We start from the raw sequence: 27,188 nt of genomic DNA, 5'->3' as shown, positions 1-27,188 counted from the left end.
AATGGAGTCACATCGATGCAACTGAACAGAAAGCTCAGAGACACATCTCGTTTATGTATAACGCAACATAGAACAAAACGCGCTGCTCGATGTTAGAGCGGGAAAAGATGGAGTTCATGGATATATTGTACTGAAACAACTCAGTAACTATTTAGCAAAAATTAAAGTTAGGCCCCTCCAAATATAAAAAATAAAACTATAAAATAATAGAGGGAGGGTCCAGTAAACCTACTACTGGTTACATAGCCAAAGGAAATAAGATAAGTGTGTTAGAGGAGCATCTTCATCCGTTTGTTGTGGCACTGCTCACAACAGCCATGGTGTGAAGTTAACTTAGTGTTTGTTCATCAGTGGGTGAACGGATAAAGAAAATGTCCTTCTTTTAAAAGGCTGTGTATACTCAGAGCATTCTGTCATTTGCGACAAATAGGAACAAGTATGTACCTACTTATTCAATGAAATAAGCCAGGTTAGCAAGACAAGAACTTCATGGTCTCATTCACATGTGGGAGCTAAAAAGCTCAGTCTCATCTAAGTAGAAGGCAGAGTAGTGGTTACCAGAGTGGTTTGTGGCAGGGTTTGGAAAGGTGTTTCTCAAAGTCTACACAATTTCAGTTATATGGGAGGATTAATTCCGAGAGCTGTATTGTATAATGCGATGTCTATAATTAATATATTGTGTTCTTGAAAATGCTGAGTGGATGGAACGTGCTTTCACCACAAAAATGTATGCGATAACGCATATGCTAATTAGCTAGAGTTAGCCTTTCCACAATGTATATTACTTGGTAAATATATACCAAGTGCATGGTAAATGTTATGGCTGTGTCTAGAAGTTCCCCCAAAGCCTCATGTGGTCATAGGTGGGGCTTTTGCAGAGGTGGCTGGATCTGGAGCTTGTGGTGCTGGGATCGAGGGTGTGTGCTACTAAATCAGTCCACTGACTGGTTTGGCAACGCCCTAATCCTGGTGGCCTAGATAGAGTATAAAAGGGACAGAAAGAAGCTGCTAAGGTCCCTTGCTTGTGTGGTTTTGCTATCTTTTGCCCACCATGAGCTATTTCTCCTCTGCAATGCCTGTTTGCCAGTCCACCCTGCCTTGGAGCCAACTAACTATGGGCTGAAACCTCTACACACTGGGAGCTAAATAAGCCTTATCCCCCTTTAACTTTGGGTGTTAGGTATTTTGTTTCAGCAATGAGAGAAAAGTAACTATGTAAATATATACAATTTTTAAAATGTATACAAGTAGATATTAATGAAAATATAAAATAGCACTACTTCTATTAAAAATCAAAATTTCATAACAGAATAGAGAATAATAATAGTCTACACACTGTATATCATAATCTTAAAATGGCCTATTGAGAGGATAAGCCATAAACAAAAAAAAAGACTCAATATATACAATTGTATGTCTATTCAAAAGCATAAAGTTTTAAAAATATAGGTAGTTATTTATCTAATGTACTATTGGAAGTGAAATGTAACGAAAAGATTAATGAATATAAATGTAACATCTAAGGGTATTCACATATTAATAATACAACTGAAAAACCAAATGTCAAAGTTGGAAAACTATGCCACCACTTGAAATACAAATAGTTAATACAAATGTACAAAAAAAGTTTTGGAAATTCAAAAGAAAAACACCTCAACAGATGAGAGGTCATGAAAAATGTAGGTCACTATAAATAATCCAAATGACTAATAGTTAAATGAAAAATTGCCTAACCTCACTAATAATCCAGGAAATTACAAATTTAAAAATCAGCTGTACTTGGCATCTAATACTGGAAGAGCATCACGATGATGACAATATTCAGATTTAATGAATATGTGAGAAAATGGACATGTGCTTTGAGTGAAGATTTAAATATTTATATTTGTTTTTTTCTGAAATACCCAGGCTATGTGACAATCTGTTTCAAGTACCTTACAAAGTGTCTATGTTTTGAGCTCATCAACTTCACCTCTAGATTTTTATCTTAAGGAAATAATCTACAATGGCCCAGTGACATATATGTGAGTGTGCTACGTATGAATATACATGTGCATATATATATATAAACAACTATACATAGAACATTTTTGCATATATATGTATATATATACAAGAGGTTCTGTAGCATTGATTATAACAGTGAAAAATTGAAAATAATAAAAGTGTTCTCCAATGAGGGATTGGGTAAAGAAATTATAATGCTACTTTGCACTATATACCTGTTGTTATGGCTTGTGTCTAGATGTCGCCCAAAGCCTCATGCCGTCATAGGTAGGGCTTTTCAGAGGTGGCTGGATCTGGAGTACGTGCTGCTGGGATCAAGGGAGGGTGATGACTAAAGCAGTCCACTGACTGGCTTGGCACAGTTCTGGGCAGGATTAAGGATGCCTCGACCTGGGTGTGAGTGCTATCCATCCTAAGGGTGGGTAGGCTGGACGAGATAGAAGGGCTAGAAAGAGGGCCATGGGTTGCTTGTCCCTTGTCACTTGCTCTGCCTGCCCTGCTTTGGCATGAATTGTTTCTCCTCTGCAATGCCCCTCTGCCATGGAGCCAGTCAACTATGGACTGAAAGCCAAACTGAGCCAAAACTTTTCCTCCTTTAACTTTTGTCTCAGCAAGAAGAAAAATGACACCTGCTAAAAATGATTAATAGTTTAATTGATACAAAAAGCACATTATAAAATGATATGTAGCTGATAGTATCCAGTGTCAAGGATGTGGATCAATGGGAAGGAATCTTGGAAATACACTGGAAATTCCCTCATAGCAGAAGAAACAAACCTTGTAATGGAGTAGTTCTGTTCCTTGGTGCACATGTGTACCAAGAGGCAGGTACAAGAATGTTCAAGTAGCATTATTTATCATAGGCGGAACTGAAAACATCCCCAGTGTCCAATGGAGGTATAATGGCTAAACAGTGGTATCAGCATTCAACAGAAAAATCCATGCCACATCCTGGGTGACTCTCATAAGAGTGAAAGGATCCAGATACAAAAAAAAAAAATTCCATGTGATTCTATTTACATGAAGTTTTTAAAAACATGGAAAACAAAAGTATAGTGCTTAGGTATTCATACATAGGTGGTAAAATTATGAAGAAAAATAAGAAAAAAGTGGTCAGAAAGTCAGGGTGAGTGAAGAGGCATGCGGAGAGATTCTGAGCGCTGGTAGTATTTTCCTTCAGTGTGGGTGGTGGTTATGGTTACTTGAGTATTGATCCAAATAGTAGGTTTCTATTTTGGACACCTTAATGAATGGATATTACACCTCATAATTTGACAGATAAAAACTATTAATAGTCTAATTTTTATAAAACTACACACATATAAAAGTACATATAAATTTACACAAACATGTATAATTATGCGACTACATCTAACTATATTCATGTGTAATTTATATTTAACAATATTCAGAATAGTCTAAAAATTAAAACTAGTACTGTTACATTCAACAACAACAAAACAACCTAATTTAAATGGGCAAAGGAATTGAGTAGGACATCTCTTCAAAGAATATATATATGAGAAAAATGAAAAAATTCCCAAATTACTCATCATTACAGAAATGCAAATCAAAACAATGACATGCTACTTCATGCTCATTAGTACAGTAATTTTATATACACATAAAAGAACAAATGTTGGCAAGAATGTGGAAAAATTAGAACCCTTAGGCATTGCTGATAAGCATATCAAATGGTGCAGCTGCAGCAAACAGCATGGTGGTTCTTCAAAAAATCACACACGGATTTGCTATGTAACCCAGCAATCCCACTGCTTAGTGTAGAGTGCACACTAAGCAAGGATGGGCACAGGCATTTGTACCAGGTCTTTAGCAGCACTGCTTACAATGGCCCCAAACACAACCAACTCAGGTGCACACCAGTAAACGGATGAAGATGGTATGAGGACTGAGTGTGGTGGCACACGCCCCTAATCCCCCCACTCTGGGAGGCTGAAGCAGGAGGATCACCAATTCAAGCCCAGCATGGGCAATTTAGCAGTATAGCAAGAACCTGAAATAAAAATAAAGACTTGGGGGGTGGGTAGCTCAGTACAGAGATCCTTAGTTCAGTCCAGTGCTGCCAAATGAAGGGAGGAAGGGAGGAGAGAAAATATGAGATGCATGCAGAAGATTTAAACTTGACGTGTCTTTCACTCAGTATAAAAATCAATAAAAAATGAATAAAAGATATAACTGGAAGACCTTAAACCAAAACTATTAGAAACAAGCTTAGGGGGAACACTTCAAGAAATTGGTACCAGGAATTATTTCCACAGTAGGACTCCAAAAGCATAGGAAACAAAAGCAAAAATTGATAAATACAATTATATCAAACTAAGAAGCTTCTGCATGGCAAAGGAAATGATCAGTAGAATAAGCGATGACCTACAGAATGGGAGCAAATATTTGTGTCAATATCCAGAGCGTTAATATTCCAAGGATATAAGGATCTCAAGAAACAAAAAAATCTCCCAAGTAATACAATTTTTGAAATAGGTAAATGACTGGAATTGCCACTTCTCAAAAGAAGAAATATAAAGTCCGCTATCGCTAGCCATCAAGAAGATGCAAACCAGTGCTACAGTGGCCAGGATTTAGTGAAAAAGAAACTCTTATACACTGTTGGTGGGAATGTAAATTAGCATAGCCCTGACAGAGATCTGAAAATAGAGCCACCATATAATGTAGCTCCTGTATAGCCAAAGGAAGTGAGATCAGCATATCAAAGAGATACCAGTGTGTCCATATTTATGTTGTGGTATGATTCACAGTAACTCAGACATAATAGCCTAGGTGCTCGTTAACAGATGATTGGATGGAGAAAATGTGGTGCATACACCCAGAGGAGTATCAGTCAGCCACAAAAGAGTGAAATCTCAGCATTTGCAGCAAAGTGGATGGAACTGAAGGAGGTTATGTTAAGTGAAATGAGCCAGACACAGGAAGACAAGTACCTGTATGTTCTCTCTCATACGGGGAAGGTAAAAAAAAAATCCAACCTGAAAGTGGAATAGTGATTATTAGAGATTAGGAAGGGTGCAGGGGAGACAGAGGGTGGAAAAGAGGTGGTTGAATAGATGAATGCACACATGGAGATAGCCCATCGAACGCCATTTTACAATTAATAAGTGTTAATGAAAACATTTTCAAAACTATGGCAGGGTGAATGTACTTAACAATAAAGCGTTGTATATGCCAAAATATAAGAGGATTTTGAATATGCTCACCATACCGAAATGACAAAGTTTACTCTGATGGATATGCTGATTACCCAAGGCACACACAAATCAGAACACCACATTTGTACCTTATAAAGTTGAGCAAATATTGTGTCAATCAAGAAAGCAAAATTAATTTTAACACAATCTAATCATTTTTATAATGTGACATATGCAATAGAATATGATTCAGTCTTAAAAGTAGCGCAATTGTGATACCTGCAAGAACAGGGATGAATCTTGAAGGCATTGTTAAGTGAAATAAGACAGACACAGTGGATAAATATTGAATGATTCCATTTATATGTGGTACCTGGAACACTCAAATCCACAAAAACCAAGGAGGACATGGTTAGCAGGTGCTTGGGGGAGAGAGGATGGAGAAGCCACTGTCAACTTAGGAGGGTGTGAAACTCTGGAGATGGATGATACAAGATCATATGACCATGCGGATTACTCAGTGCTGTGAAACTGTACCGTTACAGTGGTTCAGGTGGCAAATCTTTATGTCTATTTTACTATGATAAAAAAGTAGAATTATAGTTGTCATTTGCATTTCTGTATTATCTAATATTTTTTACAATGAGCAAATGTTCCATTTATAATCAGAAAAAATTTAAAAAACTATTTGTCCTATGCCTTCCATAATGTAGTTCTGGAAAGAGTGGGGCAAAGAATTTTTAAAGTAATTATTATTCTAAGAATTTACATTTTAAGCCAACAACACATACAGACAGACAAACTGGAAAAAAATTTAGCAACAAATTAGTATACATTGGCAAAATTGCCTGAATCATTTTCATGTACAAGGAGATATATGAATAGCACATTTGAGAACTCTCTATTTTGAGACCTGAAAAAAACCCCAACTGTATTATATCCTAAAACCCCAGAAACACTGTCCTCAGGACTTTAATGTGAGTAAACCCTATTCTTGTAGCATTTTTCTCCTAACATTAAAGAATCTGGAACAGACTGCACAAAAATGAAGAGAACTAAGGAATCTCTGTCAGGCCTGGACGGGTCCATCAGTTTCTGCTAGAGTTGTTTCTTCATCTGTACAACAAAGGGATGGGAGTGGAAAGAGGTAATATCACTTCCTGAGCTTCTATGGCACTGGAAAACAAACTTAAAATGGCTACATAAAAATTAAAATTGCTTATTATACTCTAAAAGCAATTACAATGAATTGTTATGCTAGCAAACAGTTCCACAACAAAATTCCTTTAAACATTCAGAAATTGTGCATGTTGGCTAAAATGTCACACTGCTTATCAGGTTGAGCTATTTGGAACTTCAGTGTCCTAAAAGTTTATGTAACGTTGTCAATGGGTATGGTATGCAAATAATATAAGCCAAAGCAATTGTTTGTGAAACCAGCATTGTCAGAACGGTGAAGGCATTTATCCCCCTCATGCTCTTATCCTCTAACTGTTCCCTCCATGTTCTTTCCTAGAAAAAAAATTAGCTTTACATATGGATTTAATATTTTCACTAAACAAAAGACTATGATATAGCTCCTCCCCCACGATTCGGTTCCTCTTCCTCCCCTTTCCCTTTCCACCTTGATTCTCTGTTTCTTTGGATTCTTCGCATCCTGCCTTCATCTCTCTGGATTCTCTTTCATCCACTATGCTCGATTCTGTGCTCTATGTTGGGACTTGGAGAGGAGAATTAGGGAAGATGGGATGCATAATAAGCATCAGATGTTAGCTATTTGTGGGGCTAGAGGGAAGAGCAGCTTGAACTAGGTCTGGATTCTCCGAGTCAGGCAAAGTAGAAAAGTAAAAGCCCTCAGTCCATTTGCTTTTTAGTTACTGAAAAGCAACTTTCCCTTCCTTATCTCCATCGCTTCACACTGCAGAAGCAAAGATAAAAAAGGAGAGGGAAACGGCTAACAGAGGCCCAAAACTTTTAATGTATTTGCCTCCTCTGTTTTTATATTTCGGACACTTCAAAGTTTAACTTTGTTTTGTGCATTTTGCAGAACCTAATTTATGGAATCAAACACTAGATTCATAAATAAATTTAAGGGACAGTGTTTTCTTTTTAAAAAAAAATCTTTTCTTGCTCAGCATTCCCTTTTCTGCTTTGTAAATGGGGGATTTCAGGGTGGTGATAGTTATGGAGATGGGTTAGAGGACAAAGAGGCCAGCAACCTCTCTTTTCTGCCCAGAGAACATAAATCCAACGCAATAGTGGTTATTTATAGATGCTTTGCCACCTTGGTGGTCTAATTTGGAAAAGATGACTCTACAAGCATCCATTTCAGGATTATTAAAAGGATGGCCCACGCTAGGCACTGTGGAAGGGAATCGAGAGGGCTTGGAGATGTGCTTCGTGAAGTTCACTCAGCCAAATACGTAGCCTTTGCTCGTGGCTGGCTCTTGGCTTGAAACTCATTGCTGTGCAACTTCAAGTTCCACGAAGTCAGGGATGTGTTTGTTTTCCTCATCCTTGATAGCCTCGGGTTAGAATAAAGCCTGTTCCAATAAATGTTGCTGAGTGGATGAATAGGTAAAAAGATCTTTATAATTTTCTCTTGGAATTAGTGATTTAATTAAAGCATAGCCCATATTTGTGTTTACATCTTGATGATCTGCTTTGCTATTATATGGCTAATTAATAACAATTAGAGTGCTAAAATGCTACACCTGAAAAAGACCATGCAGGCGCTAATTTGACCTTCTCGTATGACAGATAACACCAGGCCTCGCTTCCAATGGCTTTGAGTTGCAAGAGAGCAGAGGTTCTTCACTAAGAACTCAGGTTCAACGCTCTTTCATTCTAGTCCATCTTGATTTGGGGAGGATGATCACAGTAATAGATGGAGCTTTATTTTAAATCTATATTTATATTTGATAATTTGTGTCTATTTGACATCTTTTCATGTGCAACAGCAATTGTTGCAGCTGAATTTGGTATTGTCAAAATCCATGCTGTATTATTCACACACAAAAACATAAAAATAACTGTTAAGTCCACAGGCAGAGAAAGCTGTGCCAAATACTGGTAGATAGATAGATAGGACCAAGTAATTTCATATCTGTTGATATCCTACTCCGAACAGTTTTCATTGCAAGTAACAGGAAATGACTTGTTGTAGATAATATCAAACTTGAAGCAAAACAAGATTAAATAAGATAATCTACAACTCATAATGATATACATTTTTAGTCATTTTAAAAATAGATTTCCTTAGAAGAACGCCGATGAGGAGCTGCCAGGGTGTTTAAATGTTTGACCATCGAAACTAAAATATTTATTCCATTTTATAATTGTAATTACCAGCACAGTAGAGATCTTTTTGTTTTGTACTGGGGATCGAACTCGGGACCTTGCGCTTGTGAGGCAGGTGGAGATGATCTTTTAAATTTATTAGAAGTTTGCATGCTGATACATATATTTCCTGAGATAAACTTAGGAATCTTTTAAAAATGAGTTTTGAAGAGTGTAAGGACAGGCATTTAAAAAATACACATTCTACACGAAATTATTCAGTTAGTATGGAATATTTTTACTTTTCTATAATAATCATTTAGCCAGATCATTATTCCTATGAATGAACAGAAATATTAAATAACTTTTAAAGCTAAATTCTATAATTTACATAGATTATAGAATATATTGCCTATTATGACATATTACATAATATGCTATACATACCTATTATATACTATATAAATTTATATTTATACATTTTTATAAAGCCAAATACAGACAAAACAAATAAAACCCCAAGGAATGCAAGTGCTAAAACAGGTAAAACCAAATTAACCATCTCAGCTTAGAATAAATGTATCAATATTTCCAAGAATTTAAAGCCATGGATTTTATAACATATAGTCCTCATTTTCATGGATTCCATCTTAGCGAACTGACCTACTTGCTAAAATTCATTTGTAACCTGTGTTAGTCAGTGTTCTGTTACTATAATAAATACCGTGACAATCAATTTACAAAGAAAAAAAAGGGTTTATTTTGGCTCATGGGCTTAGAGATTTCAGTCCACAATCAGTTGATCTTATTGTTTTGGTCCTCAGCAGCTCATCATGGCTGGAGAATGTGGCAGAGCAAAACTGCTCATCTCAAGGCCAGAAGGTGAAGAAGGGTAAGGGGCTGGGATCAAAGGTCCCCCTAGTGACCTGAAGATGTCACAGGGGACCACACCTTGTAAAGGTTCTACCACCTCCCAATAGCACCATGCCTGGGGACCAAGCCTTTAACATATGGGGACATTCCAGATCCAAACTATAACCCTGAGATCAGTACTAGTCCGATCATTTATAGCCACATACTGAGTGGTAAAAATTTAAGTTGTAAGACACAGTATTTCCAAATGAAAGGATGCAATGCTGTGCCTTGTTTAAGTTTTCCTACTATAAACAAGAGTCCTTTCTGCAGTTTACTTAGCACCATATTTTCACATTTTGGGGGATTTTCTGATGACTTCAGTTTCACATGGTCCCTGCACACAGGGCTGAGGAGCTGCCTAGAGTTCTTGAGCACAAAAAGGTTGTGATGTGCTATCTGTGCTTTATAACCTTCCTTAGGCATGAATCATGGCTCTGTTGGCCATGAGTCCCACATGAATGAATCAATAATACACACTAAATATGGTATATGGGTCAGCTTTCTTGTGGCTGGGACAAAACTCCTTGACACAACTTGAAGAGGGAGAGGTTCTTTTGGCTCATGGTTTCAGTGGGTTCAGTCTATGGCTAGCTGGTTGTGCTACTTTTCTCATTGCTGAGACAAAATACTAGACACTCAAAGTTAAAGGGGAAAGGATTTATTTAGCTCACAGTTTGTAGAGGTTTTAGTCCACAATCAGCTGGCTCCAAGGCAGAGTGGCACATGGCAGAGAGGCATTGCAGAAGAGATACAGTTCACATCAACCACCACATGGTAGCAAAAGCAACAAGAGACCTTAACAGCATCTTCCTGCCCCTTCTTTCTTATTCAGACTACTTAGGGGAGGTAGTATTCACACCCTTAATCCTAGTGCCTTCAGGCCTAGCCCCAGCATGAATCAATCACACCCTCTAGATTCAGCCACCTCTGAAAAAGTATGAGGCTTTGGGGGGACATCTAAACACAAGCCATAATACTGGTTCCAGGCAGAAGCATCATGGTGGAAGAATGTGGTAGAGTAAAGCTGTTCACTCCATGGTGGCCGGAAGCTGAGCACAGGGGAACAGCACCAGCAAGAGATCAACACTCCAAAAACGTGCACCCAGTGACCCACTTCCAACTAGGCTCCACCTCCTAGCAGCACATCCAGCCTCGAACTGATGAGTACAGCACCCCCAGGAATCTCTCAGCTATCCAGGAATCTCTTAATTCAGTCATTTTGGATGCTAATCCACTGAAACACACTTAAACTAGGTTATTTATTGATTGGTTGGCAAAATTGTGGGACCAGCAGCTTACAGAAACCCAACCCTGGGAACAATGGTTCAATATTTGCCAAAATATTTGTGATGACTTTATGTAACAAAACATGAATAACAAGAAATGCAGAGAAAATGCCAAAATACACATGATTTTCACAATTTCTTTACCATAACTTTATAGTTTGTATTGATTCAAAAACCTAAAAGGAAGCTAAGACCACTCCCTAACACAAAAAATAATTATATTTTAGTTCTTAAAAATCTTTGTGTAATTAATTTTGAAGTCTCTGGAAGTTTAGAGAAATAACAGCAAAACTAGATGCCACATCCCATGAATCTCTTGCCTCTACTGTGACCCCTGGCTTAAGGGACATACCAAGACTCCTGTGGGATATTCCAGTTCCATAAAATGTTGACCTGAGAAGCCCTGGACACCCTGCTGAAGATCTGGCCCATTAGGTCACAGATGGCTGTGTTCTATGGTTTCCTTAACAGTTGATCTTTGAGGTTTCTGCCCTGTGCTTCGTTCAGTTGGCCCAGAAGCCTTAGAAATCACGTAATGGGTCTTCCATGGAAGGTGAAATTTCTTGTCTGAAGCTCCTCATGTATGCCCAAGTGAGAGACTTAGTAAAGAAACTAACAAATATTATTCTAGCTTTAACCATAACAAGGCAATTCTTGATCTCTCTAAATGATCCTGATTTCAGCAACCTATAAAGTTCTTTACATGAAAGTTAGACCTCCAAGGAGTATTAAATATTATTTACTGTCGAAATTTCAAATCAAGTAGTTTAAAAAGTGAATTTTCAGGGCCAGGGATTTAGCTCAGTGGCGTCGTGCCTGTCTCCCAAGCTCAAGGTCCTGATTTTGATCTCCGGTACCAAGAAAAAAAAAAAAGTGAATTTTCTTATCAGAAAAGGAACTATTCCCTAAAGAACAATTAGGAGCTTCTAAATGTAGTAAGTCAGAAACCACAAATATGTTAAGTTATCAAGCTTACTATCAAACAAAAGCTCCTTAGTACAATAAATAATTTTAATTAAACATACTTATTTCCTTTAGTTCAAACAATGTATTTCCTTAAAAATGAACTAGAGGAAATGAAAACTTAATTTAGGAATCTGATTCAGATACAGAAAATGCAGATCCTCTCTTGAAAAAAGAAGTCTGAATCTGTTATGAATATAAACTAAAAGTAATTTTTATAGAAGATTTATAGAAACAGGCATGGCTACTTTAAAGGCCCCCCATGTACAGCTGTTAAGTTTGTTTAAATCCGAAAACCACATCTGTTAAGTGAGTATAAGGTGTCAGTGATGGGCTGAGGGCAGATTTGGGGTAAAAGGGACAATTCTGCTATTGCCAGAGAAATCAGTAGCTGATGCAAGGAGAGAATACAGTGAGGCATTCCCCAAAGGGGAGGCAGCAGGGCAAGGTCAGGGGGCAGGAATTCCACAGGGAGGACCTGAGGACAAGGACTCAGCCCTTCCTGCAGCCTTCCACTTTCTGAAGGTTTCCTCCTCCTCAGAGTCCCTCTCCTAGCACACTCTGTTCTCACCTTATTTCTTTGACCACCCTTTTGGTTCCTGTACTTTCAGACTATTCTGTGCTGGTTTTCAGACCTTGATGTCCGACTGTGTGCTAGATACTTCTTGGCAGCTTATCCACACTTAAAATTCAATGGATGGAAAGCAGAAATGTGTCTGCTCCTCAGCCTGCCCCTTTCTCTAGGCCACGGCCATGACATTTGTTCAGCGCAACCACAGTCCTATTTCAGAGTTCACAGTTCTCGCTCTGCTCTCTCTCTTGCCATCTCTGCTCTCATTGGATCCCATGGCTTCCTTCTCTCCATGGCAGTGAGGTCTGCATGCCCTCCACCTGGCCTCCCGCTCCCCAGTGGTTCACCTCTTACCTAGGGGCTGATGCTACATGAATACCTCTTCCCGCAACACCATTCCCTGTTGGCTTCTAGCAGAGGATCCATTCCTAAAGTTGGTCCTGGGGGGGGGGGGGTTGGGGAGTATTTCCTTGCTCAACAGCCTTCAGACAGCTCAGCACTGCTTCAGCTTCAGGCACCAGGCTCTCCAAAACAGGGTTCTACTATATCGTCTCAGTATTCTTTCCCACACGGAGCAGTGTAGCACAGGAGAAAAGACATGGACTTTGGAGTCAGAGCCAAGTTCAGACTCCAGCACTGGCTCTTCAAAGCTGCGGGGCCACAGGCAGGGCATTTATTGCTCTGAACTCTTTCTTGGCAGAACTGCAGGGCAGGTAGTGATTGCAGAGATGGGAAAGCAGGGAGGTGATATTAGGGAAGCTTCTCACAAGGCTCTGCCCATGTGGATTATGGACTTACACGTGGGTTGAGCTCTTTCATGTGGCGGCCACATAATGTGTCTTTTAGTCCAGGACCCGAGAGTTTTTAAAATGGAGAACCCCGAGGATCCTTCATCAGTGTGCAGCAGTTTTCTGCTTACGCTGGGGAGTTTTCAGCAGAGCTGAAGGGAGGGAGCCAGTTCACAAAGGAGACACAGGCTTTTTAGGTGGAGCTGATGCCATTAGCCCTGACTCGCTGGGTGAGCAGGGCCCGAGAATCGGCAGCAGCGCGTGGAGAGCAAATCCCTGACTCAGACATGTGAACCACGTGCCCACTGCAAGAGTCAGAAGGCTACACTTTTGTCAGATTTAAAACTTTTAAGGGTGCTTAGGATTTGAGAGTCCAAAATGAAGAAAGCACAAGATCCTCAATGGCCATAAGATGCTCATTGGCGTCATTCAGATGCCTAGGATAGTATCTTGCATGTAGGAGGTGCTTAATTAAAATATGATGAATGAATAAGGGGGTGGCGGGCATCTTCTATATACCCTAGAGCAGAGCATTCAGAAGATCCTTAATAAATACAGGGTGGGGAAAACACTGGTTTATACCCTACCTTGTCAAAAGTATTTGTAATGTACCAGAACAAACATCATGTATTTCTATTCTACAATAATTTTATCATCATTCTCGTTCCTTTTAAAATGAACTAATCACGTATTTATTTTTCCTATCACAACACAGGGTTGTTAGGCTTAAAAGTGGGTGAGCAGGGCAAAATGAACTTTTTATCTGGAGTTTAAAAAAAACGGGTCTAAAATCGGTGTGGATACACTGAGTGGAATGAAGGGAAGAAATAATCTTTTAAAAGGCTGGAAGAAGGTGGAGGACAAGGAGCCATGAGGTGTGTGGGACATGTTTGACGCGTGTGCTTGGAAAGAATGTTCCATTTATACACTGCACCCGCCCCAGCCCGGAAATCTGGGCGGTGCTTATTCCTGGGTGAGGGGAGCACAGCCGAACCCTCCCAGGCAGGAAGAGGGGTTCGGGAAAGTGACAACCGCTACACGACACACAGCAGGAGGAGCTCGGGGTGGGGATCCCGGTGTCCCCAGAATTCAGGGTACAGGGACAGGAAGTGGGGAGCTAGCCTGATGCATTTGGAGAACGGGAATAGGGAAGTTCGGCTGGAATGACGGTGGGATACCAGGAGAGTCAAGGAAACCAAGTCAAAGAAATAAATGTTTAAGATAGATTACAGAGTGCCTTCACTAATACAATAAAGAATTTAGTTTTTAATCCATGTCAGTCATTTTGAAATTTTTGAAGCAATAAGATCCTTTTGTTTTCTTTTAAAACTTTTAAAAAAATTGGTTATGCAGATTAATTGGCAGAGCCCCACGTGCCATAAAACCCTTCGACCCTTTCACCCTCACTCCCCACTAGTTTCTCATTATGGGTTGGGGGGTCGATGCATACACTGCTATATCGAATCTTTTAACAGTAAACCTTAGGAGACACCCATATGCATAACGCGTGGAAAGGGGGTGGTTTGTCTGGGGGAAGCCACTCCCCGCCCCTGTCCCCCCACTCTGAACAGTTTGAAAGCGGCTGTCCTGACGCAGGCCTGTGGGGGCCGGGTGACAGTGCCAGTGGCCTGGAGGAACCCGGCCTAGAGGCCAAAGCCGGGGCCTGGGCCGCCGGGCCTGGCGGGAGTGGGAGACGGGAGAGGTCAGAGGCCGCTCAAGACAGACCTCGGCGAGGGTGGAAAAGGGCCCCTGGTCCCGTTTAACGACAGTTCTGCCTCCAGACAGCTTGGCAGCCAGCACATTGACATCTACCTTTTAACATCCCCTCCCCACGCGGAACCAGGTGGAATTAAATGGTTTGCTTCAGAAACAACAAATTCTACTTGAAATGAAAGGCTTTTCCGGTGCTTTAGAAAAATCATGAAAGTGAATGTTAGTGCGTAGGGGCGTCCGAGTCCGGCCACGGTTCCGGATGTCTATTTTTGTATTTTGTTCTATTTTGTCTATTTTGTTCGAGACAGGGGCTTGCTTGGTAGTCCCTGCTGGCCTCGAACTCGCCGCGGTCCACTGCCCCAGCCTCCCGCACGCTGGGACAACAGGCAGCGGCAGACCCCAGCCCACGCCCCGCCCCTCCGCCCGCGCCCCGCCCCTCCGCGGCACGCGGCACTCGCCTCGCCCTCGGTATTAAAGCGCGGGCGGGCGGCGCGCGGCCGCAGAGATGCAGCTCCCGCTTTGGTGCTGCCTGGGGGCGGCGCTCTTCGCGGCCCCTCGGTGGGCGTCGGCGGTCGAGAACGCGAGCTGGGAGCCGGGCGACGGCGGCGCTGAGCCCGCGTGCGCCGCGCGGCTGGAGCCAGGGCCGGGCGGGCGCTGCGGCGGCGGTGGCGAGGCCGGCGAGTGCGCGCTGCAGGTGCGCCTGCCCCCGCTGGCCATCCCGTTGCCCGCGCCGCTCGGCAGGCTCGAGGAGGTGTTCAAGGAGGTCCAGACCCTCAAGGACGCCGTGGCCAGCCTGCGGAAGTCCTGCCAGGACTGCAGGCTGCAGGCCGACGAGCACCGAGACGCCCCGCTGCCCCCCAGCCCGGGGCCCCCGGGGGAGGACGGCGACCTCCGCGTGCAGGACCTGGAGAGCCAGGTGCACAAACTGTCGTCGGAGCTAAAGGGAGCCCGGGAGGAGATCGACGTGCTCCACCGGCGCCTGGAGCAGCTGAACCTTGTGAACATGAACAACATTGAGAACTACGTTGACAGCAAAGTGGCCAATCTGACAGTTGTGGTCAACAGTTTGGACGGGAAGTGCTCGTCCCAGTGCCCCAGCCAAGAACACGTCCAGTCCCGGCCCGGTATGTGAAACAATGTCTCCTTATCAGTTGTTCGCGACTGTATCTATAAACATTAACCGGAGCCCGTAAGTTACACACTTGATGGGTTCAGAAAATAAGCCTTTTATTGGTTAAAGTTGTCTAGGGAAAACAACTGTCTCCTCCTAGGGGCCGGCAGAAGTGCTAAAGGACCTAGTTACGGAAGTCACCGTTAGCTCCGTAGCCATTAGAAAGCACTTTGAATTTCAACATCTTATGTGCTAATGCCAGACCTACACACAAGCAGAAGCAGAGAGGATTTCCTTATGGGTTAGGGCATCTGCAGAGTACTTTATCGCTTCACTGAAGTGTTTAAAAACAGATAAGGCAGTGTGTGCAGTTGTGCTTGTTGGTTGGAAATCAGCTTCTCTTGTGGTTGGCCGACTGCCACTTCTCATGTAGCAACAAGTGGTCTTTGCAAGATTTGAGCAAGCAACCTGCTAAATAATCGTAATCTCAAATATTAGGTGAAAACAGATTGTATAGTTGGAATAAAAGATGCTTCGTGTGTAAAACCTTTTGCTTTGAGACCTAGTAGCACAAAAATGTTTTAAGTGGAGAATTTTGGCATGCATCTGAGGGAAGGAAGATATTCTTAGCTCTCTTTTACCTTAGCTAGCATCCAAGCACATAAAAACAAAACCCAGTTTACTGAACTTTAATGCACACACGTTAAAGACCACAGACCTAACTGCCTCCTCTGCCCATGTGCTGCAGGGGCACTGGTTCCCCCAAGCCCGGTCATTCCACTTGGATTCCTGGAATCACTGTGGCTGTTACCCTTGGGAAAGCCATTTTGGTCTTAGGGGCTCTGCTTCCCGACAGTGAGTTTGAGGGACGAGACAGAGGTTGCTGGCATGGAACACTGTACTGAAGGTATGCCCCATCCCCAGGGAGCTGCTGGTGACAGGAAGTCATGTTTTCCAGGACCACTGTTGCTAATACTCCTGGCAGTCCGTATCTGCGTGTCCCCTGTGTGATGCAAGACAAGTTCACAGCTTAGGTGACCCTACACGGCGACTTGTAATGATGTGAACAAGATTCTGTTATTCTTTTTTCTCCTGAAAATTTTGGGGGAAAAATCTGAATATGAGTTCTAAATATATACGAATAGATTTTCATGCCTTAGAATATCTTCTATTAAGCTTATCTGTCACTGTTTATAAAAATTATCTGGCAGTGTCTTTGATGTTTCTTTCTAGAACCAAACGTGTAATACTGGCTGAATACTCCTTCCTGGATAATAAATGTAGAGTAATATTGGTATACTGTTGAAAAACGACTTTTCTCTTGAGTTTCTCTACAGAGTTGTCAAGTAAAATAAATGTAAATCTACAATTGATGCTGTACCGTACAACTTTAATACATTGTTTGGAGCATATTCTATAAAGCACCCAATGTGGAAGCCATAGGCTACTTTCGGGTTAAAGGAAACAAGTGAGGCTTCCACTGCGTACCTAGAATGTGCATCTAGGAAGGCGATTCATGTCAGAATTTTAGGCAGATGGATGCAGTGCTTATGAGAAGAACCTCTGCTGCCACCCAGACCTGAGTTTATGTCCTAGCTCTGCCCCTCAGTGCCTGTGTGAACTTTGGAAACTGCTGACCCAATTTAGGCCTAAATATCCTCATCAGCAGCAAACTGGCAAAACACCTGCATCACAAAGTGGTCCATGAAGCCCTTATCTGGTCTCTGGCAGGGTGCCTGGGACACAGTAGTCCTCATTAAACATCACTTTTACTTACTCTTTTCTTGTTGCCATTTGTAGGTGATTATTGCCAACCAAGGGTATGTTAGAGTCCTGTCCACTTTGTAACACCAGACCATGTCCTGAGGCTTCCATGACCATTTCCTAACCAGACATGGGCAAGTGTAGCGGAACAGGTTTCCTTTAGAGCCCTTCAGTAAATGATCAGACTGCCTTTGAGTACATAAAGAATTCTAGAGACGCATACGTTTCATGAGCAATCCCCAATGTCTTTTCCTCTCCCTTCAGTTCAACATCTGATATACAAAGATTGTTCTGACTACTACGTAATAGGCAGAAGAAGCAGTGAGACCTACAGAGTCGCACCGGATCCCAAGAACAGCAGCTTTGAGGTGCTCTGTGACATGGAGACGCTGGGCGGTGGCTGGACGGTCCTGCAGGCACGGCTGGACGGCAGCACCAACTTCACCAGAAGCTGGCGAGAGTACAAGGCAGGCTTTGGGAACCTCCGCCGCGAGTTCTGGCTGGGAAATGATAAGATTCACCTCCTGACCAAGAGCAAGGAGATGATCCTGAGAATAGATCTCGAGGACTTCGATGGTGTCAAGCTGTACGCCGTGTATGAGCAGTTTTACGTGGCTAACGAATTTCTCAAGTACCGTTTACACGTCGGTAACTACAACGGCACGGCCGGGGACGCCCTGCGTTTCAGTAAGCACTACAACCACGACCTGAAGTTCTTCACCACCCCCGACAGAGACAATGACCGCTATCCCTCCGGGAACTGCGGGCTCTACTACAGCTCGGGCTGGTGGTTTGATGCCTGTCTTTCAGCAAACTTAAATGGCAAATACTATCACCAGAAATACAGAGGTGTCCGCAATGGGATTTTCTGGGGCACCTGGCCTGGGATGGGGGAGGCACAGCCTGGTGGCTACAAGTCCTCCTTCAGAAGGGTCACAATGATGATTAGACCCAAGCACTTTAGGCCATAACACTGGCGCTCATTTCCCCAGGCCTTTATGTCTAATAGCACGATCACATGCCTTCAGAGTATGCCTTGTTTCAGAATCCTTTTCCACAGCCCACAGGTCTCTGAGCACAGGTCATGTGCTGCATAGCATTTCAAGTAAAGCTGAAAAATATTCATTTTAAAGACTCCTTTGTTGCTGTTAGCCAGTGAATGCTTGTAAGCATTGGAAATATTAAAACAGATTATAAGTCTTTTGATTTCTATTAGAAAGGTCTTCATTATTTGTACTACTTTCTATTATAAAAATTGCTTATTCGGCAAGCTAGATTCTACACAAAGCAATCTCCATTTTGGCTGTGATCAAATGTACACATTTGAAAATATATCACTTTTTTCAGGCTAAAAACGTTTATTTGTATATTTGTCTCAATACTGCAATGTTTATTCTGAGATAAACTCACTTCGTGGCATTTATTTCGGGCCAAGAAGACCTTTAGTTTGCAAATAAAGGGAAATCATGTATGTAATTAAGCCTGTTCATGTAATATTCATGAAATTTAAAATATGAAAAAAAAAACCCCTAAAATAAAATATGGCATTTTCTGCCACTTTAATTTGGTACATTTTTAATATTGTAAAATGTGGTATAATGTCACCAAAATATTCAGAAAATAATATAATCTTGATAACTGTGGTTCAAAGTATTTCATTTGTAGTCTAACTTGTTGGATATCAGATTGTAAAAACCACTTTAACATAAAAATTTATTTTCCTCAGTTCTGTTTATACAGTAGTTTTTATGAGCTTGCTCACTACTGTGATAGACTACTAGTCACTTTTATCTTTTAGGGTAGAAATAGGTGGAGAAAGAAGTATTTATTTGTACTTTGAAGGCCAATTTTATATCGAGAGCCTTAATATCATTGAATAATACACATGATAGGAAGCCAAGTTTTCTAGAATGAAGATAAATTAAAACATTTGAAATATATAAAAAGTAGCTCTAATATTATATATTTCAACCCTAATGGATTTCTTATTTTGCTATCAGAAATTCAAAGATTGGTATTTACTTTAACCAAATGAAAGTACCTGGAACTTTTATAATTTGCTAATTCTGAAATGCTAAGTGTTGTATTGAAATGATTATTAAAACATTTAATATCATAACTATTGTTTCAGAAAGAACAGTATTCTGTAAAGTTTTAAAATGCTCTCAATTTGAAAATTTGAAGTAATTAGTCCTACTGTGAGTCATAGCAATGAGTTTGATCTTTAATTTCTAGTGTTTATTTCTAATACAGTGACCAAGTTTTCAAAATATTCACAAAGATGCATCTTTGCCCATTCTTTGAAGATGATTAAGGGACCAGGCGTGGTGGTGCACACCTGTGATCCCAGCACTGGGAAGGCTGAAGCAGGAGATTGCTTGCTGAGAGGCTACCTTGAACTACATAGTGAGACCCTCCCTGTCTCAAAAAGCAAACAAAAATTTAAAAAGTGATTAAGGAGGACTGTTGTTTTATGTAACAAGTTAGTTGTTCAAATATTAGACCCTTTAGAAAATCTTAAGCCAGATATTCTTTCAAAAGTGTTTAACACAAGGTTTTTGGGAAATATACAAAACAAGTTATTAGGAATATTATAATATTAGAACAAATAAGTGCAAGTAGAATTAAATGATCAAAATGTCAAATACAGATTTTAAGCCTGTGTATCTACCAGTGGGATACTAAATGTAAATGATATAACCAATTCTATTTCTCTTTTTTGCTTTTTAAAAGACTAAGATTTTGATATCATTCAATGTATTTGTGTCAGATAAAGGCATGTATGTACTAAGTGTAATTACTAATACATGTATAAGTAAATTTCTAATCACAAAGTGCAGTTCTAAAGAAACATTGCTTATACAAACAGTGCCTACTGATTTTAATGGGAACGAGACATCTTTTCAGGAGAATTTGGCAAATAATCCATGTGAAGACTGTCTTTGCACATTATTTCAAAAGATCAAAACTTTATTTTCTATTATACTTTTATTACACTTTCCTAATTCCTTAACACAGAAATTCCTTTCTGGAATCATTTCCTATCATTCATTATAAAATATATTCTAGACTTTGGTGATCTTTAACATGTTGACAGTAGGTTGTATCTGAAGGGCCTTTTGCCTTAATATATGATAATGTTCATAAGTGTAGGCTATTTACAAATATGCTTTTTAAGAGTCTTATCTTGGTTTCATTTATTTTAAGACCTCATTTCTAAAAGTTACAATTTTTAGAAAATGTTGACTGAAACTGAGTTTTAGAGATTCAAATTAGAATTGCCTCACCCATCACTGAAGGGGGAAAAAATCAAAATTTACTCGGAGTAATGCTCCAAATGGATTATTGGCACATACATCAGTTTTGTTTAGTTTTAGTTTTTTTCCAGTACTGGGGAATTGAAGCCAGGGGCTTTGCACTGAGCTATATCCCCAGCCATTTTTTCTTATTTTGAGACAGGTCTCACTAAGTTTCTCAAACTGGTCTCAGATTTGCAATCCTTCTGCCTCAGTGTCCCAGAATGCTGGGATTGCAGGTATTATTTTTGACTAGCTACTCAAGAAAAGGTTTGCAATTTAAAAGGGATGGGTAATGTCATTGCAATAACCTCTTAAATTTCCTTTTATGTGTACTTAGGGTTATGTTTCATGTTTTTTACAACCTTGTAAAATAAGTTTTAATCTTCACCTCGGTTCTTCAGTGTGGAAACTTTGTAAAATATTCACCTATTTGCTTGTTTGAAAAGTGGTATAAAGTTTACCTAATGTAGACAATATCTTTGACTCTTTGACGATGTTAACGATACTGTTTCCTTAATGGGAAGAAAGGGGCAAATAGAGGAACACCAGAATCTTATTTCCCTCTAGAATTTTGATACATTTGCAATATGAAGTTTTCAGGTTCATTTTGTGTCATTCAATTTTCCTCCTCTTTTCCCACTGTTACTGTTGCTGATATGGCTCAGCTCTGGTGATTTCCTTGGGATGATGCGAACATTTCCTAATGGCAGCCTGTACCTCACTCACAATCATTTTCCATATCACTGTCAGATTTTTGAGAAGTACAGTTCTGATGTTTTACTGTCCTGCTAAGAACTTTCAACAGCTCCTCACTTCCTGTAAGATAAATCCCAGCATGCAATCCCCTTCAGGAACCGATTTCTGCCTAACCACCCAGGGTCTCACTTGCCACACAGAATACCTTCTGCAGGAACAAATCATCTCGCATATTTTCACTGTGCTGCAGACGGTCCCTAGGTCCACACACAACGCCATCCTTGCTACCCCTGGGTCTTGCCAGGCTTCCAAGTTTGCATTTCAGCTCTACCATTTGCAAGCTATGTGATCACGGCCAGTCACTTAAACTCCATGTTCTTTGGTTCTGTCGATTACAACATAGGGATAATAAATCTGCCTGGTAGATTTACTGGAAGGATTAAATAAGATAACAAAGCACCTAAAACATACATGTGTTTTTGTGGCCCACCCCCCACCCCCCACCCCAGGTCCCTGTTCCGCTTCCTGTTTGGTTCTTCCCCGTCCCGAGTTCCCGTTCAGGTGCCACCTGTAGCCGACCCACCCACCCAGCCGGCCTTGTTTCAGGACCTAGACCCACTACTTTGTGCTCCCTGACCCAGAGTGGGCAGAGGAGGAGGAATGACGGAGAGAGACATGGAGCCAGATTAACATGCGGACAGCCAGGAAGCTCTTGCCTCTTAGTAGGAAGAGGGCCTGCCTCGTCCTTGCTTTTATTCACCCAAACACGGACACAAGACATCAACATAACACAAGGTTCAGCTGCTTTCCAGCATCCATTTGTACACACTCTAGTAAACAACTTAACCTCAGCTGTCTGAACTTTTCCCTGGAAAATGTGATGTGCGGTCACCCCTGTGGGCAGGCAGCCTTGCTCCTCTGTGCTCTCAGAGGAGGCCGATTAGCCCTTGATTCTCCTCTGGTCCCCACAAAGTTGGTTTCTTTTGTCATCATCCTGAATAGCTCTCTCTTCTCTGCAGTGTTCCCTGATGACATCAGGTGGGGTTCGCAACTTTCAGTTTTGATTCTGCACCGTCCTGTGTGTTCCTTCTTGTGTGTGATTTAAAAACTCTAGGTTTTACCCTGAAATCAATGCGTTTGGATAGAAGTAAAGCAGATTTGAGACCCAAGTATGGTTACTCAAAGTGCTTGGGAAGGGCTTGCCAGTGAGGATGAGCTGTGATTCAAAGAAGCCGGAGTTGTTACTTGGAAAGGAGCGCTTACTATCAAGTCTGAGGATTTCAGAGGTTAAATAAAGTGGCTCGGGGGTGTGGCAAGGCTGGATTATGCACACTGTAGGACAGGGTAGATAGCTGTCCTGGGAATGTGCCTCTGCGTACTTGCTATGAACAGGGATTTGGCCTCCTGGGCTGAAAAAATGATTGTTCAACTCGACTGAGTTCCTAAGGAAAGGCAGTATGTTTCATACTACTTACAGTATAATTCCGAAATGAATTTTCTCCATACAAAACTACCTGAATTTTAAAAAATTAAACACACAGAAGATCCCTTGGCAAACCACCTTCACTTCCTGTCTCCCCCTTCTCCCCAAGGCAACAAGCCAACTCTAATTTCACTCTGCATTGCCAAGTTGCAACACCTACTGACTCATAGCCTCTCCAGGTCTCTCTTGTTTATTGATTAGAAAAAGCTGAAAACAAAGAGGAAAGAGGTGCAAATGGGACCAAGCCTCCCTTCCTGCTTGAAGTGGTCTCCCCCAACATTTGATGAGGCTTTTCCCGTCCTGCTGGGAGAAACTGCTGTTTTCTTTCCTGAAGGAATGCTCTTAATTCTGTCAGACTACCTTCATCCCACGGACCCAAATCCACAGATCTGGAGTCTACAGCCTTGCGAATTTTTCTCAGCAGAAGGCTAGGGAAGACATGTAGACAAGTTCTGCAGTTGCCTAAGGAAGAATAATTTTAGATGTCACTGAATTTATTAATGAAGTTATATTTACGAGAATGCAGAAGTGTTTGGTTCTACTATTTGCTTGCTTAACTAACCCAAACTTAGATTCAACAGCAGCTCTTGTTAATTAACATCAAGAAGCCTGAAGTGTCTTAAAACTCAAAAAGACTTTTAGAGTTAGGAAATCCAGGGTACAGTTAGCCTTAATTCTTTCAGTGAAAACTTAAAATATACACCATGTGCAGAAGTTTTCTAGGAGGCTGGAGATAATATCAGTGGCCAGTACAGATAAAAATCCATACAAGTTTACACATTATCAGAGCAGGCAACTAAATGTGATAAATGCTGTGAAAAAGGAAGCAGGATTTTATTTCTGCAGAGAGTGAAAAAAAGGGGAGCCCAAGCCAGGTGATATCCGGGAGAAGCGTGTTCCAAGCCAAAGGAGAATGGAGGTGACAGTCTGGAGCCTGTCGGCAGACTTGAAGCTTGGCAGAGAGGCCCATGTAGGAGAAACAGTCCTGACTGTGGGCGTAGGAGATGAGATCAGAGAGAGACTGGGGGTGCTGCAGGTGAACAGGGGTGGGCAGGGATCACGTGGGCCTTGTATGCCACGATAAGGGTTCTGCCTTATAGTCTGGCCACATAAGAGACATGAGGGGTTTGAGTAGCAGCGAAAAGATCCCACCCAGTTTACAAGCGTCACACTTATTGCTGAATGGCAGCAAGGACTGGAGCAAGGGCCCGGTTTGATGGTGCTGACATGGATCTCGGTGAGAGATGGAAGCATGTGCCACTGTGGGTGCAGAAAAGTGCATGGCTTTGAAGGCAGACTGACAAAATTTGCTGATCAAAGATCAGCAGTGGATAGTCAGACATTAGAAGTATCACAGAAAACCACAGGATTTCAGCCCGAGCGAAAGATAGAGCTGCCACCAACTGAAATGAGGAAGTCCACAGGGAAGCCTGTCTGGAAAGTTTGTACGGAGTGGAGTGGGGGGGATGAGAATGGAATCAGAAGTCATGAGCATTCCAAGTTCCGATACCCGCAAGACATCAGAGTGGGAGTTAGTGCCAAGTTCAGGGAGGACATCGAGGATTCCGAGATACACTGGAGAGCAGCTAGATTACAGACAGTAAGGAAGCCTGCCCCCACAAGGGGCAGCCCCCACGCCCAGTAGCTGCCATCTGAGCAGTCCGGGAGTGTGCTCTGTGGAGGGGCAGACCTTGATTCCCACTGGGACACATACGTATTCGAGATTATTTCAGGTTTAGATTTGCTTTTCCTTGGTGGCAGACCAGCACCATTTTTTTGTTGAGCTGTTGTATATCTCAGAAACTATTATGGTATTAGCAACATTCTTTTGTTGACTTGCTGTGATACTTTTTAAAAAATCCACTATGGTATTCCACATAGCATTTTACAAAATGCTGCTTTTGACTAAGGAAGCCGGGTCACAGTTCAGTGACTTTTGCAGCCTCTACTCTGCCCCTTGGGAGACACCACCTGGGGACACTGAGGTCTTGCTGCACAGGAAGCAGCACATGTGGGCATGTTGCTGCGTGTACACATATGCACACAGCGAAAAAAACATGAACTGGGCCATAGGACCAGAGACTTTCTAACTTTTTTTTTTTGGTATCGGAAATCAAACTCAGAACCTTGTGTTTGCAAGGCAGGCAGTGGAACCACTGAGCTAAATCCCCGGCCCCTTTCTTTCTAATTTTTAATAGCATATTGTCCAGTTTCAAGAATCATGGATGGATATTTAATGAACTACAATCATTAAGTTAGTAGTTTGCTATTTTTTTAAACTTTTAGGCACAGATTGGTTTTATTCTCTTTCTCTTTATTTTAGGTATGTTACTGACTTTCAACTTCATTTCTGTCACAAATGTTTTCCAAAAGTTATCCAAATTAAAGATAACTAAATCTTTTATTTCTGATAGTTTTCAAGGTATTAACACTGGAAGAGCCATAGATGAATTTGCCTAGCAATTTTACTCTAAAATTCAGGTGGAAATGAATGTTACCCTCTGCATATGGTGAGGTTTCCCTTAGATGATGGATGGGTATAGCCACATACAAATACACATACACACACGCTTGTGTATGTTATTTGTACATATATATGCCTATGCATGTCATGTAACTCAAATGCTATAATATGTAAGGAAATTTGTTCATACAAATGAAATAGACCGGCAACTCCCAAAGGTATTTCAAAAGTCAATACAACAAGAATCATGAACCTAAATTCCTAGTGTAAACCAAAATTAAAGCCATTCTCTGGCTGATAGCCAGCATCTTTGTGGACATAACAGCTCTCAAAAAGATCTGTATTATTTTATTGGCAATTTCAAGAGGAAATCTGCACCCTACTCTTCTTTAGAAAAGAAGAATCACATTTAAAGATATACACACAAGGCTTCTTTTTCTTAGCACTTCAACTGGTATTACATTTGTAATTATTTTTTTGTGAGACAGGGTCTTGCTATGTAGTTTAGGGTTTAGGCTGGTCTTAAATTTACTGTGTAACCTAGGATGGCCTTGAATTCATGGCAATTCTCCTGCCTCAGCCTTGCAAAGGCTGGGCTTACAGGTGTATACCATCACACCCGGCATGTATTTATTATTTATCATTTGAATCCAACAAGTATTTACCATTTGCCTACTGTGAGCATAGATAGCATGGTGCTATATGCTTAAAGTTTTCTATATGTCTTTTTCAAAATAACTATAAATTGCAAATCTGATTTTAATCTTTAGTATTCAAGATTTTTCAAGTTAAGGAGAATGATAGTGTCTAAAATGAATTGCTCAAGAAATGAAACGCAAAGGGGGAGAATCCAACAAACAGAAAAACTCATGATAATGATAAGTCAATATGTTTGAGTTATAACCATCAATATTAATGGTCGCAATTCACCAGTCAAAAGAAATAGACTGGCAGAATGGGTCAAGAAGCAAGATCCAACAATATGCTGCATACAAGAAACATACTTAATTCAAAAAGAAACTCATAGACTGAAAGTTAAAGGGTGGAAAAGAATACTCCATGTGACAGGAACCTGGAAAAAAGCAGGAATAGCTATCCTCTTTGCAGATCAAGTGGATTTCAAATGAAAATCTGAAACACTCTGGTCCCAAGAATTTCAGATAAGGGATAGTCAATTTGTATGTATAAATCCATTGTGAACATGTGTTTTCATTCCTCTTAAGTAAAAACTTAAGAACAGAACTGTTGGTTCTTAACAGTAATACAAGAAATTTCTATATTGTTCTCCAAAATGCTTCTATCATTTTACATTCACATTAGCAGTATTATAAAGTTCTAACTGGTTCACACCTAAGCTGACATTTGTTCTTTTAAAACTTTTAACTTCATCTCCCTAATGAGTGTATAATTCAATCTTGTTATTGTACTGATTAGTATTTTTCTGATTCTAGTGTTGCACATCTTTCCTTGTGCTGTACTGGCTATTTATCATCTTGTGTCTACTTTTTAATTGGGTTGTCTATTAATGAGCTGTAAGAGTTCTTTATATATTCTGGTCATAGATTATATGTATTATAAAAATGGTCTGTTTAAGGACTACTTTTCATTTTCTTAACGATGTCGTTTAAAGTTTTAAATTTTGATGGAATCTCATTTATCAATTTTTTTCTTTTATACATCATGTTTTT

At 40.8% G+C, this 27,188-nt stretch overlaps 2 protein-coding genes across 7 annotated transcripts in view; one reads left to right on the top strand and one right to left on the bottom strand.

The window, feature by feature from the left end:
- Ccdc146 (coiled-coil domain containing 146) overlaps nucleotides 1-27,188 on the bottom strand; it is a 136,777-nt gene that overhangs the window by 59,952 nt on the left and 49,637 nt on the right. The window contains exons 2-3 of one of the 6 annotated variants that reach the window (XM_021253956.2): nucleotides 22,191-23,498; nucleotides 21,759-21,938 (exon numbers count right to left, since the gene is read on the bottom strand). The exons of 4 other annotated variants lie outside the window; for them this stretch is intronic. In XM_021253956.2, coding sequence (XP_021109615.2) covers nucleotides 21,759-21,887 — 129 coding nt within the window. In that variant the 5' untranslated portion in view covers nucleotides 21,888-21,938; nucleotides 22,191-23,498. Of the gene's footprint in view, nucleotides 1-12,536; nucleotides 12,556-21,758; nucleotides 21,939-22,190; nucleotides 23,499-27,188 lie in introns of those variants that run through there. One more of the 6 variants, XM_087206537.1, reaches the window with a different exon arrangement.
- Fgl2 (fibrinogen like 2) lies at nucleotides 15,136-21,333 on the top strand. The gene is made up of 2 exons (XM_013070232.3): nucleotides 15,136-15,807; nucleotides 17,823-21,333. Exons 1-2 carry the CDS (start codon nucleotides 15,189-15,191, stop codon nucleotides 18,527-18,529), a joined length of 1,326 nt encoding a protein of 441 aa, XP_012925686.1. The 5' UTR covers nucleotides 15,136-15,188; the 3' UTR covers nucleotides 18,530-21,333.

Source organism: Heterocephalus glaber, unplaced genomic scaffold (genome assembly GCF_053883595.1).
Source record: "Heterocephalus glaber isolate CG9 unplaced genomic scaffold, H.glaber_assembly_v1.0 deba00000676, whole genome shotgun sequence".
NCBI classification, from domain to species: domain Eukaryota; kingdom Metazoa; phylum Chordata; class Mammalia; order Rodentia; family Bathyergidae; genus Heterocephalus; species Heterocephalus glaber.
The sequence above is the reverse complement of the archived record's forward strand: the minus strand, read 5'-3'. Positions and strand labels throughout refer to the sequence as shown.